General features: G+C 42.1%; 1 protein-coding gene across 2 annotated transcripts; it reads left to right on the top strand.

Annotated features, from left to right (window-relative positions):
• The first annotated feature begins 875 nt into the window (after positions 1–875).
• Positions 876–14,455, top strand: LOC118773908 (zinc finger and BTB domain-containing protein 44-like). 2 transcript variants are annotated; one of them, XM_036522935.1, is made up of 7 exons: positions 876–1,264; positions 8,483–9,233; positions 9,479–9,780; positions 10,485–10,569; positions 10,848–10,999; positions 11,482–11,782; positions 13,769–14,455. In XM_036522935.1, the coding sequence occupies exons 2-7, from the start codon at positions 8,518–8,520 to the stop codon at positions 14,082–14,084; spliced, it is 1,872 nt and encodes a 623-aa protein (XP_036378828.1). In that variant the 5' UTR covers positions 876–1,264; positions 8,483–8,517; the 3' UTR covers positions 14,085–14,455. The 2 variants fall into 2 exon arrangements, with proteins under 2 accessions (XP_036378828.1, XP_036378829.1); XM_036522936.1 differs by having other exon boundaries at positions 11,482–11,565; positions 13,769–13,868.
• Positions 14,456–15,352: the final 897 nt, after the last annotated feature.

Raw genomic sequence — 15,352 nt, forward strand, 5'->3', positions numbered from 1 at the left:
TTAATGCTTGTTCCTCTGTTCAGAATCCTTGTTTTAATGACTTTAATTATAATTTCCATGATTTGAAAGTGTTTGGTGAGTTAAATGCAAAAGCAACAATGCCAAACAAAAAATATCAAAATATATCAATGCTTAAAAGAATTAGTCTGTTAATGGCAAAATATATTATTGTAATGACATTATTTTCCTTCAGTGAAGGCCTTTGCCATGTTATTATAGCTTCCTTGTCAAGCTATTTATTCTGTAAAGTTTCTACATTTTTGACGTGTAATCATGATAGTTTCATTTTAGATGCTTCTGTCTTCCAGAAATATAAGTGATTAGATAAATGACCCGCTATGTAAATCATAAATAAATATCTTTCGCTATACATCTGTCTCATGTATCATGTGTTCAGAAAAAAATCACAACTTGCTCAAGGTAGTGTAAAATGGTTCTTGTAAAAAAAAAAAAAATGCCAATCTGAATCCTGTAAAAACACACACACACACACACACACACACCATGCCAGGTTATCACTTGCTTGATCGCGCAGAGTATAAATACATATTCAAACTAAAATGGCAGTAACTGAAACACATTCCCCAGCGTGTCTGTTATATTTTTTTTCTTCTTCTTCTTCTTCTTCTTCCTTTTTGTTCATCTGTAGTGTGTTTATTTTCATTACTTCCCAAACTCATATTTAATTATTTTCCATAAAAAACGTGTTTACATGGTATTCATAAAAAGTGTTTTCCCAAATCTCACATACAACATGATGAACATAAAAAATTGGCTGTTTTAGGCGTAATTTTATCCTCCACCATATTAATTACAGGGTAATACTCCATAATACCAACATCATCTGACAGCATTCATACTCATGTGATACTCATAATGGTTCCTATTCTACCGATCTGAAGCAGATACAAGTATGCCAGCGAAAGTAACCGGCAGGACAGCTGTTTAATTTCGTCTGCAAATTTCGCTATCTTGTCTACAGACTTCAGAGTTGGTACATGATTTTGACTGCGCAGTGCATTGTGGGACAAAAATAAAGTGCAAAAAATATCAGAGGGGACAAAGAAGCAAGACGGAGCGGAAAGGGGCCTCACTAAACTTTCCAGCAATTTGTTCTCAGTATCTAAGGCTGCATAAAATACAAGAAAACATTAGGCAGCGCGGTCTCGGAGCCTCGGCTGAAGCGATAAACTCGGAAATTGACAGAGAAATGGGACTTTGATCGGCAGAAGATAGCAGCCTCACGCCTGCGAGATCCACTCTTGTGAGTGTGGGCTATTTACCCGTTCGCGTTTGATTCAGAAGCCCGAGGCTTTGCAGCAGACCGATAGGCCGTAATCGCTGTCCTTTTGGTTGTGGGAGGTAAATGCCGAGAACATAATGTTAGTATTTGTGCTAAATAAAGGGGCGCAGCGGTATGCACATGCAAACCGTAGCTATTTCTCAGCTACCGATCTGAAAGCTTGCTGGCTAACGTAAGCTTCCTAGATGACTGTTAGCTAGGGTAGCTAACGAGCTGTCTAGCCGACGGTGTAATACTATCAGTGGCAATGGGTGTATAATCGTTCGTGGTATGCATTCGTGGAAACGAATTGTGTGAAGTTGCATTATCTGACATTAAAAAGGAAACATTAGTGTTTTGCTAGCATACTGGTTAGCTAACATTAGCCAGCTCATGTCGTGATATTCTATGTCGATTTCAGAATCCCGGCAGCGATGGCTGTGTTGTGATGTCGCTTAAATTTGTTGGCCTGCCGTGGGAACATAGTCTTGTCTTTTTGTGCAGGTGAATTTAAAACTGATGTATGCGTCAGGTAACCGCAGAGTTTAGCGCTACGACACAGCGGCTGCATGTGAAAAGCATTGTAAACAAAGTAATACGAGCTGGCGGTGAAACCCCGCCCCTGATTTTCCGTCTGAAAGAGCGGCGGAGCAGCGGGGAGGTGCGACTCGCACTCACGCCGTGTCTGTGCTCACAGATGCGTGAGTGCCGTCGCACAGACCACCTCTTTGTGGGCCTTCATGTCCAAAATGTGGCTATGGCTACGTTAATTGCTCTGTATTGTGTGTATGTAAAATATGAAATTCTTGGTATGTACTAGCTGGCATCATCATATACAGACAAAAAAAAGCGAAAAGATCAATTATGTCAGCGGTTTTTTCAGGTACCCTGTCTAGTTTGTATGCGTTCAGGTATATACATTATCACTAAATGTAGGTTCTTTTTCTGAGTTTATTTTTTAAGTAAAGACAGTATAGGAGGGAGATTTAATTTGTTAAAGTTGATAATGCATCAGCGAGAAATTATCTTTCAAATATGTAGTAGATTTTTTTAGCTTATTTTACACATCCATTTATACACCCATTTATTTCCTGAAGCAACTGAAGGATACCAGAGCAGCGTCACTCCTGGGGCTTGAATCTGGAGCCTCCTGGTTACATGTGTATTTCCCTGGCAGCTTTGCCACACTGCTGCGGTCTGGCAAAAATATCATATCATCATAGCATATTACATCTACAGAACGAATGAACACTTTTGTGTTCAATCATTAAAAGTTATTGTAAAAATCAGAAAATGCAGATTGGCTTAACTGTTTCCGAATGTAATTTTTCTGTGTCTTTGAAGTGCAGTTATTTGTTTATTACAGTGGAAGCGGCTGTCCTCAGAGGATGCTTATCTAAAATAGCATTATGCAGTGGGTGTGGTTAAGTGGGGGTATGTAGAGGGCTTCAATGTAATATTAGTCTGTTGTGTTTCTTGTAAACACATACACTGCAGGAAACGAAGGAAATACTTGAAACAAATGAAATATTTGACACAGTTTACCTGACAAGTACAAGGGTTCCACCATTCCTGCTGGTAGGTTCAAAAAGTGTCCAACAGGCACTAGTCCAAGATAAGTATGACCAGGGCTCTCATAATGGATCGGTGATTGTGGGTAACATGACAAGAGCACAGAGTTTGACACTTTTAGAGAAAAAATATTGAGATCACTGTTTTGAATTTACTATTTTTCTACAGGTCTAGTGCACTTTCATTAATATTTGGGACTTAATCTGAGAAGTTAAACATTGAAAGGCAGTATCTTGAACATGCAAAATCAGCTTTGAAATGACATTTCCAGTTATGTTGCAGACTTGATGGGAGGTTTCTTTGTATAATAATATGACACCCAACTGTAACGTATTATATGCTTAAGATGGATATGGAAAGTGGAGAAATTGCTCAATGTGAAACAAATACCAGAAGTGGTAGCAGCGGGGGGGGGCTTGTGATAATACCGCTAGAGTGGAAAGTTCTGTTTCACTGAGACTGAGCCGGAGGGACACCATTCATCAGGAATTAAGCAGACTGTCTGAGATATGACAAAACGTCCAGCATGTTTCTCTGTGGGAGAGGCCATGTGTGCGGAGAGCTACTGGACCAAGAAAACAGCAGGGGGGAAGACAGTTTCTCCAGGGAGAGAATCTGTCTCTGGGCAGTTGAGAAATGTGGAGTAAAAAAAAAAAACCCAAAATATTCATGGAGAAATGTACAACAGTAACACTGTTTACTGAAAATACCATTGATGACTTCTCATTACATGCTTATTGTAAACTGACATTTGACCTTTCTTTACCTTTGTCTACTGGTATGACATGACAGTTTACGAACGTAAAAAAAATAATATATGTATTATTGACAGAACAGTCTTCTTTTTTTTAGCGTTTACTCTCAGAAGATACGTCTGTATGGTCGTTTTTGTGTCGAGGGGAGACTAGCTGGCTCTCTGAGGTGCACATCTGGTTAGTGATTGCCTGCGTCACGTGGCAGTGAGTGCAGCCTCTCTGAGATCCTACCTTTTCCATCTGTGCTTTGGAGAGCGACCAGTGGAGTTGAGCAATCCAGAGTCACAAACCGTCTGATTCTTCTCTTGGTGAAGCCATCTGATTGCATTCACTGCATTTCTTTGTCACTGTGGACGGTTTGTAACTGACAGCTTCAGTAGGGTTTTTTTTTTTCTGATTTCACGGGAATGCTTTGTATTCTTACAGCATAAATTTGCAGATAGAAACAGGATACATTTTTAACCCTGTCCCATGGTGATATGAAAACACTTACAGACAATACATCTGCAAAAACAATTAAGCTCCTAAGATTGTCGGGTAGCATTTCGCACTCACACACAAGCTGAGATTTCATTCTAGGAAAATGTTCTTCATGTTGAAAATGTAGGGACTGACTACAGTTGAGATTATTGTTGAGCAATTAGGTACCCTGATACAGGGCAACACATGATTCAATATACAGTTGATACTCAATGAAGTACCAAGTGGACTACATATTGTCTTTTTGTGTGCTTATTACTAAATTCTGAATAAATGTGCAAGGACATCTCTTTTCTCCAGCATAAAGGTCACTATATAAATAACAACAAATTTCCTTTCTAACACAATCTAAAATGAAAGATTGCACTACTTCAGAAGATATAGAATTTTTAAAAACTGAAAGCATGAATAAAAGTGGGCGGTTTAAAACAGTCCTGGTAAAGGCAAACAGGTGAAAGCAGAGAAAATTAGAAATTAAAAAAACTGGAAATTTACAAGAAAAGTGTATGTGTTGGTTCGTTGCAGTCACAAATTGAAAGTGCCTAACTCAGATTTATATCCAATTTATACTCCCATTAGAATGTCACCCCGTAGAATGTCCTTATTTTTCATTAAGGACAGTCACTTCCATCATGCTTGAAGGAAACGGTCGAGCCTTAGAGAAGACGAGGCACGTTGCTGGCACAGCCGCTGCACTGAGTCCTCTGGGAGACTACACAAAGTTGGCTTTTCAATATGATGTCTCTGCTGTGATCAGTCTTACATAACAGTATTGCATGTGTTTAATCTGCTTTTCAGTAGGTCTCCCTGGATTTTCAGTGTGAATGGTTCTGTGTGGGTCATACTGAAGGGAGGGGGCTGACAGTCAGGTCTATTTAGGAGATATGAGGACAACACCATAGTAAACTAGATTATCGAGAGTTGAATCCCATTTTCCAATAAATGCAATATTATGGTTGCATAATATCAGGACCAAAGTTATGGTCCTCAGTTTGGGCTGGGATGTTTTTTCCACAAAAAGGGAAAATATTGGATTAAGTCAAACATTCATAAACTATTAATACTTTATAAGTGATTGTGTATTTAAATGTACTTTCATGCTATAGGTGCAGTATAAATAGTCAGCATTTTGACACTATGTATTTTGGGAACGGCAGGACATGGAGAACAGCAAGATGCAAAATCGTAGTCTTCGTACACGTGTTTATTTAGGCATCAGCGCAAGCAAGAGAGTACCTGCTCAAAGGATAAAATAATTACAGTTTCAGTGAATGGAAACGGCAAACAGATAAGAAGACCCTCAATGGGAAAATGTCTTTTGAGTTTTTTAGTCGTATTGCCTTTTTTTTTTTAATATATAAAGCTGCTCTCACACATAAGTTCTTTCCCTGGCTCATTCTGACTCACCAGCCTTGCTTTCAAGTCAGGTCAGAACTTACTGTTTTAAAACAATTAGTGCTATTGTATTGTGCATGTGGGTCGTCATGAATCAGATAATTGGGAAACAGGGACTTCCTGTGCTTGTCTTAGGCATAAGAGTCATTGATTGTGGCCGAGGGTAATACAGCATCTTGAAACTAATGAGACGCTTGACATGAAGGCAGCATTCACATTTTGTCATTCAATGCCACATTTTCACTGTGGGTTGAACCTAAATTGTTTTGTCTTGAGTGGCCTGAGATTCTTGACCATGCTGGGGTGGACTAATCCAGTGGAATTTGAAATGTAAGAAACTTTTTTTTAGGTTTCACCCAATAATGTATTCATCCATTAAAATGTACGCATACAGATCTGAACTAACAGTGTTGCTTGTGGCTGTGCTGTCCTATGAATACTAATAGGGACCGTAATGATCAAAAGGAAATTTAGGGCATGCTACCACACGCTGTTATACATTGGATTACATATTGACAAATGAGCCGCAGATTTATGAATCTGGTTTTGATTCAGGCAAGGGTTCACTGGGAGAACATGCTCTTTGGGGGAGGGAAATCATGAAAAACAACAGCAGGTTTTTTTCCCTCTTCCAAGGGGTAGGAGGATCAAGAAGCAGCGTGCACAGGGGGTTGATGCAATCCAGTGCAACGGCCACGATTATGTGAGAATATTTTTTTCTTTTTGGTTTATCTATCTAAATTATGGATTACAAGATAGTATATGTTTAGCATAATATCCTGTGCTCACAAAAATGAGGTCTTTCCTTAATAATTGTTACATTTAATTGTCACAGTATAGTTGACAGCAATAGGTTTTACTCATCTTGTTGTTCGGACCAGCTACTTATAAATATGTTGTAAGGGACAATGATGTCTGATAAAAAAATTATCTTCCCTGTGAACTCATTCTTACTCAGGTTTACTTTCCCCAGGGAGCTTCACACTGATGTCAGTAAGAGCTATACTGCGTCATACATTTTAGTAGAGTAGCCTTAACTGCCTGTTAGATTTCCACAAGTTTCAGGAATTTACTTGATCACTTGTTTTTGGTCTTTTGATAAAAGTGATGTCAAGACTTTAAAACGAGCTGCTCACTGTCTTGGCTGTTTGCGGCATTCGCGTTAGCTGAACAGAAGGAGTCACAATCACTCTGAACGTAAACTGGCTTCCAAACACCAAGGGCAATGCTTTTCTTGGTCTCCCACACATCCCTGACATTTTTGTGTCTCCATTTGCTCCTCGTTGTGTCGGGCGTCTGGATAACCAATTGATAGACCTATCAGGCAGATGCTGGCTTGCATCAGCACCTCATTTGTAAAGATTTCTTTGTAATAACAACATACAGTCTGTGTTGTGTTTGGGGAGTCATTTCTCTTTTTTAACTCCATCTTTTTTTTTTGTTTTGTTTTTTTTAACAAAGCCATCCCTTGGCGACTAGTCTCTGCAAGTTGGTAATTTATGACTATGTCTGTTTCATGACCGCCTTGATTGAGAAGCATGACCACTTGCCAGAACAGTTATTATAACCTTGACGGATTCATAGAGCCAACAAAATTTTCATTGTGAAGTTCAAGCGTAGGTCTGCATCTGACAGTTCATAGGAACCTTATAAAAACATGTACTCTGCTCTGGTTTAATGTAATTTAAACATGTTTAATGTAATTTATAAAATTAATGTAGATGGAGCCAACAAAATTTTCATTGTGAAGTTCAAGCATAGATCTGCATTAGGGCTGGGCAATATGGACCAAAACTCATATCTCTGTATTTTTAGGCTGAATGGCGATACACAATATATATCGCAGTATTTTATATGAAGTAGGCTAAATGTTCACTTGTAAGTCAAAGCCACATGTGAGATGTCACAAGCACTTTCATTAAAACAAACTGTGATCAAAATTAAATGTAACGGCAGGGTTTACTTCCCTGTTTGAAAATATACAGCTGCAAAACATGTAAATGAAAACTTATATAAAATAAATAAACCTATTTTTATTTAATATAGGCTATGTTGGTAGCACTTTCTGATGAGGTATTTCAGACTATCAAAATACACTACCTGTAGGTTTATGTTGGTAGCATTTTCTGATAAGGTAATTCAGACCACTCTAGTTATATCCTGGTAGTCTTTTCTGATAAGGTTAGAATATCAAAATATGCTACTTAAAGTTTTACGCTGGTATTGATTAGAGTGTGTTGATGGACAAACTAGACTACAAATTTACATGTCAGCATGTAAACTAGGCTGTCGAAATACATACAGTTTATGTGATGGATAAAGTAGGCTATGCCTATTATTAAAATTTACTTGACAGCATTTTCGAAATTGCTGTTGGATGAATTCATGGAAACAATTATGTAATTAGCTTAGAACCATTTTCTGAGAAGGTAAAAAAGAATTACCAACCTTTTTTGGCTTCTAAGGTAGCACAACCTACTTGCGGTAGTATTTCCCGATAGGGTAGCAAAGATCGATAGACATGACTATCAATCTACGCTACGGTAGGACATTTTGATAAGGTAGGGCAAATCGACAGAACACCGGGTTTGCGCGCAGACGCAGAGGGAGAGTGGGGGGCGGGGTTTCGCGGAGAGTGTGAGAGAGGAGAGATGTGAACACTGGCACGGCTTTATGGAAGAAACAGATTACATAACGCAACATCAAACTATATTGATATAAACGGTATTGTCTCATCCTATATCTCGTTTGAAAATATATCAATATACCTTAAAAAGACGACATACTGCCCAGCCCTAGTCTGCATATGACAGTTCATAGGAACCTTCAGTCTGCATTGGTGTTCACATGTTTAATTTAATTCGTAAAATTAATGTAAGTAAGCTGTTGAAAATATTGATGTTATTTTAGTTTGAACTCAAGCAATGTTAATGTCTTTACTCAAGGGAAAAAAGCTGTTCTAAAGTTATTGTTATCATTAATTGGCCTATCTTTTCAGATCCACATCCACGGGAGGTGAAACAGACTCTTAAGATGGGCGTCAAAACCTTTACCCACAGTTCTCCCACCCACAGCCAGGAGATGCTGGAGAAGCTGAACGCCCTTCGCAACGAGGGTCACTTCTGCGACGTCACCATCCGGGTCCAGGACAAGCTCTTCTTGGCACACAAGGTGGTCCTGGCCTGCTGCAGCGAATTCCTGCGCGCCAAGCTGGCGGGAAAGCCGGACGAGGCGGACAAGTTCGTCCTGGACTTGCACCACGTGACGGTGAGCGGCTTCACCCCGCTCCTGGAGTACGCCTACACCTCCACCCTCTCCATAAACACCGAGAACATCATCGACGTGCTGGCGGCCGCCAGCTACATGCAGATGTTCGCCGTGGCCAGCACCTGCTCCGAGTTCATGAAGTCCAGCATCCTGTGGAACGCCAGCGGCGTGGCGCAGGAGAAGGCCCCTGAGGCGGCCCCCGAAAGTGCTTCCAGCCGGGCCCTGACCCCCCTGGAGGGCAGCCTGTCCCCCGTCTCCTCCGAGTGCAGCGTGGTGGAGAGGGCCATCCCCACCTGCCGCGAGTCGCGCCGCAAGCGGAAGAGCTTCATCGTGATGTCGCCGGAGAGCCCGCTCAAGTGCGGCATGCAGATCGCCTCCCCGCAGATGGCCAACCCCTCGCCCTCCTTCCCCGAGACCGCCGTCCAGCCCGTGGACTCCTCGCTGGCTTTCCCCTGGACCTTCCCCTTCGGCATCGACCGCAGGTTCCATTATTACGTCATTACATTACATTAGTGTCATTTGGCAGATGCTCTTATCCAGAGCGACTTACATTGGTTTCAGTTTTTTTACAATGTTATCCATTTACACAGCTGGATATTTACTGAGGCAAGTGTGGGTTAAGCATCTTGCCCAAGGGTACAGCAGCAGCACCCCGGTGGGGAATCGATCCGGCAACCTTTCGGTCACAAGTCCTACTCCTTAACCACTATGCTACGCTGCCACCCAGGTTCCAGGTGGAGAAGCCCAAGCTCCCCGGGAGCCCCCACGGCCTGGAGCAGCCGAGGCCTTCCGACGTCAGCAGGGGGCTGGCCGAGTACCTGACCTGCGAGGGCTCGAAGGCGGCGTCCCCGCTGGTGGCGGAGGAGGACGTGCGCGTGAAGGTGGAGCGGCTAAGCGATGAGGAGGTGCACGAGGAGGCATCCCAGCCTGTCAGCGCCTCCCAGAGCTCCCTCAGCGACCAGCAGACTGTCCCCGGGAGCGAGCAGGTCCAGGAGGAGCTCCTTATCAGCCCACAGTCCTCCTCCATAGGTGTGTCATCCTTCCTCCTGGCCGGCTTTCAGCACTGTTGCCATTCCCTCTGACAGGCCTTCTTATTCTTGACAGTATAGTTTGTACAGTAGCTCCTTGTACCTTGTCTGGCCAGCTGTTGAAACTTGGTCATGCAGCACATCTAATGTTGTGACTCCATGTATGGCTTTCACTTCTGTTGTACTCTGCCTCACTTGTAAGTCGCGTCTGTCAAATGAATAAATGTAATGTAAATGCAATGTAGCTCAATTAATTAAGTGGTAGAACACAGGATGTAACATATGTTTAGGTGACGTGTTCTTAAGTGTAGTGTGTTGGAGCTTGTCAAAATGGAATATGAAATTTGGAATAATTTTGGCCTATATTCAGGACGGTCGGCGGTTGGCTGTGTACACTGTCGTACAAAGATAATGTGATGTCATGTGTAATTTCATGTGTAGGCTGTGAAAGCAAATTGTGTGTCGTAAGTAGGAGTGATCACCAATAAAACAAGATTATAAACTGCATGCCACAGTGCTGGATGTAGGTTAAATTCATATGAAATGTGTTTCCCTTTGAGATCAGTTGCAGTGAGTAATTTCCACATTGTAAATGCCAGAACCCTAGGATGTGTTCGGAATATTTTGGTTCTGCTGTAATCCAGTTTCTGTCTGTCTTAATTCATTTTGACGGATTGTATGTTCACGGTATATCTTCCACTGTAGGCTCAGTGGACGAGGGAGTGGCAGAAGGGTTGCCTTCAATCCAGGGTCCATCCAATTCCGCTGGACATGCCGAAGACGACGAAAGGTAATTTGCCAGTGAGAACCTCACGCCACCCTGTGTATGACGGCAATATATGACATTGTAAAAGACGGACAGGAGTCTGAGTTAGCAGCTGTGAAGGGCAGGGCAAATCTCCTCAAACATTGCACTGTGAAACTGTTAGAGGTGACAGTGAAACCAGGGCGATGGGTTTGTTGAAATGTAAAACAAAGAGAAATTATATGATTTGTCAGATGTCTGACTTTAAGAAGTATGATGGGGCTTTTTTGGGGGGAGGTAACAAAGCATGTTTTTTTTTCCAGGTTGGAAAATGTCCAGTACCCTTATCACCTATACATAAGCCCATCAGCGAGGCCTGGTACAAACGGGCCAGACAGGCCCTTTCAATGCCCTACTTGTGGAGTGAGGTTCACACGCATCCAGAACTTGAAGCAACACATGCTTATCCACTCAGGTGAGCTCTGCACGTTTTGACAGAGGGTCATATTACCAGTTTTACACTACATTATAAAAGGTAGTCAGCAAGTTTCATCGGTTTGTTGGCAAGCTAGCACTCAGCTTTATTGCTATGTTTCAACAAGTAGGGAACTGTCAAGAAGAATGACATATGCAAGCTGTAAGTAGGCATGGACAGTAATTATCATCTTTTTTTTTTTTTTTTAGTATGAAAGTTGTCATTAGCTCCAGCTGGGGTAACCACAACCATATACAATATGTTATTTAAAATCATAGGTTACTGTTTCCAACTGAGAAACCTAAAATAAAAAAATCCACTGTTTGGCTCAATAGGATAAAATGTCCTTGTGAGTAATGTGTGATTGTGTGATGTCAACAATCAGCAGATATTCAGGACAAGCGATGAATGGTAACTCTTGAAGCGTTGTTTTCTCCGTCTCAATTCCACGCGCTCTAAACTTTTCTCATCCTGTTTGTCAGGCATAAAACCTTTCCAGTGTGATCGCTGTGGGAAAAAGTTCACAAGGGCCTACTCGCTAAAGATGCACCGTCTGAAGCACGAAGGTAAACGCTGTTTCCGGTGCCAGATATGTAGCGCCACTTTCACTTCCTTCGGTGAATATAAGCACCACATGAGGGTGTCCCGCCACATAATCCGCAAGCCGCGGATTTACGAGTGCAAAACGTGCGGAGCCATGTTTACCAACTCTGGCAATTTAATCGTACACCTGAGGAGTCTGAACCATGAGGCGTCAGAGCTAGCAAACTACTTCCAGAGCAGGTGAGGAGTTTGGTCAATTACACCCCCCTCTCCACACGCCCTAACACAGTACACAGGGCAGAATGAGTGCCTACTATGCACACACCTTACAGTGGCTTGACTGGTGAAAACCATTACATATATTAGTGATGTGCTTCTGTCTTCTATCGAAATTTTGGTAGTGTCTCTTCACTGGTGACAGCCACATTATCGATGTCTGGACTGCATCTCAAATCCAGTCTTTTCTACTGGATTGCAGCTTGAATTTTCATGATAACATGGATCCTGATTGGGTGGGCTGTTTGCCTTCTCTGGCATGGTAAAGCCGAACAGAACACATGAAGCATTAATATTTGATTCATGGTTTTCACTCAGTGCTCCAGTACTTCTTGTTCCAGTTTGTTTGCTTGGATATGCTGTGCAGTTAGGTTGCTGAGCTTGCTTTCTGCCTGATTAGAAAGGTAGATATAAAGGGTAATACAGTGGCTGTGGGAAAGTACAAAATGTGCAAATAATTATGCAAGTGTCTTTTTTTTAATATGCCCAGGGATTTGAAAAGGTATTGTTGCTCCAAACCAGGCTCTAAAAAGCTGGGTGGTTTCATCACGGAATTTGCAACAAAACATTTGTGTCCCTAGCCCGAACTCCAGATATAGTGCAGATAAAGAGGCATACCCATGCTGGTGCTCAGCCCAGTCACTGCAGGGTTTGTATTACACTGAGAACTGTTCTTCCTGCAGGTGTTGAGCGTCAGGTTTCAGGCCCCTCTTTGAGCCCTTATCTCAGACACATAGCTCAGTCATACCCAGCAAAACGTGCAGTAGCACAAAACCCCCCACTGACCAAACGAGGCGCACATTGCTTAGTTATTAGTTAAGTGAAATGAATGTGAATAAAATGTTTAGCATGCTTATGTTTGCATTTAGTGCTTCAATTGTTTGGATGCTTTAAAACTGCAAACTTTGGTAAGATTCATAACAAATTACTTTAGTAGACAGGTCGATTTTCTCTTTCTTAAGATGATGGAATGCTCTATTTTTATTTTTCATTGTTCGGAGCAGTTTTTCAGCTTTGACATGTGTAATCAAGGTTGCCAGGGTTTCTGGCATGTAGATTCATGATCTACATAACACTGTAGTTCTAGCAACTGACCCATGCTGAGGGGAAAGGAAAAGAATAATATTCAGCCACTGAATAATTACAGCCTTCTAGCTGCTACCTCTGCCATGCAGTGCATTTTGCAGATTATCTGAACGGTATTGGATTAAAAGATAAATGTGCAGCATCATCTCAGTGTTTTTAGACTCTTATACATGATCAGTAAATTATATTTGTTGCATTTCTTACATTCAGCTGTAGTCATTTTGGGAATGTGTGTCATCTAAATTGAGCAGAACCAGAAGATTGCTATTTGTCATAGAACATTGTTGGAGTGTAGATTGTCTGCCTGTTTTCTCACTTCTTCACATATCTCGGAATGTCTTCATTTGTACAGCTCCCATCAGTTAGACCTACACGAAACAGAAATACACTTTTATATTCTGGACTTTCCACTGTACACACACATGGTGGCTGAATGGAGAATGACAATGACTTGCTATAAATATGCCTGCATGATGTCATGACACAGTATGGGAATTTTCAGGCTAATTACTGTTTTGAAGCAGCAGAACAATTTAAAGTTTAGAATCCACTTCAAAGACACCCTTAGTGTTAGTGTTTTACAATAAATTTAACGTTTTCACATGACTGCACTTAAATTATGATATATCAAATTGCATCATTTGTTTTGTGTTTATAGTAAGAATCTCTCTGTTGTTACAGTCTCTTGATCCTGTTCATTCATTGATTGTTCAGGTCGTCAGTTTGATGTTTATGATGATGTGCTGTCCATGCACTTGCACTGCACATGTGGGGTGGAGGTTGAGGTGGAGGGAAAAACAGGGTGATTGTCATCAACGCCTTCTTGTCTGTTTGTTCTCGGTCCTCGACACGCATGGTTTCCAGTGACTTCCTCGTGCCCGACTACCTGAGCCAGGTGCAGGAGGAGGCTCTGGGACAGTACGATCTGGCAGACCACGGCTTCGAAGGCAGCTCGTCTGTCCAGATGCCAGTCATTTCCCAGGTCTCCTCCACACAGAACTGCGAGAGCGCCTTCCCCCTCGGCCCCCAGGGGCCTCTGACTGACAGGGAGGAGGAAGAGGAGGAGGAGGAGGAAGAGGCAGTGACTGAAGAGCCAAAGAACCAGGCCAGTAGCAGCTCCCTCGGAGTCCCTGAGGACATTCCCCAAGAGAAGGGGCTGGCCTCCGTTACCGTGGAGTAACAACGTCCACTCCCCCCCTTTGCCCCCCCGTGCCCTGCCTTCGGAAAGTGCCTGAATTCCTGTCTCTGTGATCTTCACAATCCCTGAGAAAACAAGAGGTCAGATCCTGACTGACCACAACCAGTACCTTTGTTTATTTTTGCCCGTTTCAGCTTTATCCTGTGTGGGGTTTTTTTTTTTTCCTTGGTTTCTCATTGACTGTGACTGTTTTAATAACAGCTGTGGTGTACATTATTTTAAAGTGTTGTGGCTGCAAACAAAGACTTGATGTTGCATAAAACTTTCTGAACAGCTTGTAGTAGGGACTTGTGTGAACACTGTTGGATATTGTAGACAGTTGTGAACATTGTGTGTGTGCCTGTGCCTGTGCCTGTGCCTGTGCCTGTGTGTGTGTGTGTGCGTGTGTGTGTGTGTGTGTGTGTGTGCGTGTGTGTGTGTGTGTGTGTGTGCGTGTGCGTGTGCGTGCGTGCATGCGTGCGTGCGTGTGCGTGTGTGTGTGTATTCCCTAAGAATATGAACCAGATTACTAAAAACAAACTGAGTATTTAATAGCGTTTTATGTATTTATCTTGAAAATGGCTGTTGCATCACACAAAATCAAGAGTACTGCTCTCCTTTCGTCTTAGAGCTTGGATAACACACATGTGATTTAGCCGTTGATTGTGACCTGCTCTGTGTGTGTTTTCACGACTGCTCCTCTGACGGAAAAAATGCCTGGATATTCTTTTGGGCAGTTATAGTGCACAGAACTGGGACATTGATGGCAGCAATATTTTAAAGGGTATTTCATGTAATGATCACGCGTAAGGTTTATGTGTCCCCCGTCTGGGGAACGAAAGGGGTGTGTTTGCATTACTGATGTGACGCTTCTGTGACGTGAGTCGGAAATGCTGTGCCGTGGGGCTTAGTGAATGCGGGACTGAGCACCCTCTTGGGTAAAGCTGGCTACTGCAGAACTGTGTGCAAGAGCTCTGTCACGGCAGAGGGTACTGGCTAAAGTTATTCATGAAAATGTCGCCGATATTTAAGTACTAATGGGAACAAATAACATTTGCGGATGTTTTTGCATTACATCATTGTGAAGTTGTTAGTACCTTTAGAATTTTAGTGCACTGGCCACTGTGAACTTCTTGTAAGACTGCTCGGCTCTCTTGTTCATTGAACACACCCCCTTTTTAATGAATACCCAGCATACAGCGGTGCAAGTGCTTATAAATAATATCAACTATATAAATAGTTGACACAAAAGAGCAGAGGTGTTATATGGA

Source organism: Megalops cyprinoides, chromosome 3 (genome assembly GCF_013368585.1).
Source record: "Megalops cyprinoides isolate fMegCyp1 chromosome 3, fMegCyp1.pri, whole genome shotgun sequence".
In the NCBI taxonomy this organism is placed as follows: domain Eukaryota; kingdom Metazoa; phylum Chordata; class Actinopteri; order Elopiformes; family Megalopidae; genus Megalops; species Megalops cyprinoides.

Bases quoted from the DNA above. Each gene is read 5' to 3' on its own strand.
- LOC118773908 (XM_036522935.1), top strand. From the start codon at position 8,518: ATGGGCGTCAAAACCTTTACCCACAGTTCTCCCACCCACAGCCAGGAG. The intron at 10,570-10,847 runs GTAATTTGCCAG...TTTTTTTTCCAG, and splicing joins CATGCCGAAGACGACGAAAG to GTTGGAAAATGTCCAGTACC. The intron at 11,783-13,768 runs GTGAGGAGTTTG...CATGGTTTCCAG, and splicing joins GCAAACTACTTCCAGAGCAG to TGACTTCCTCGTGCCCGACT.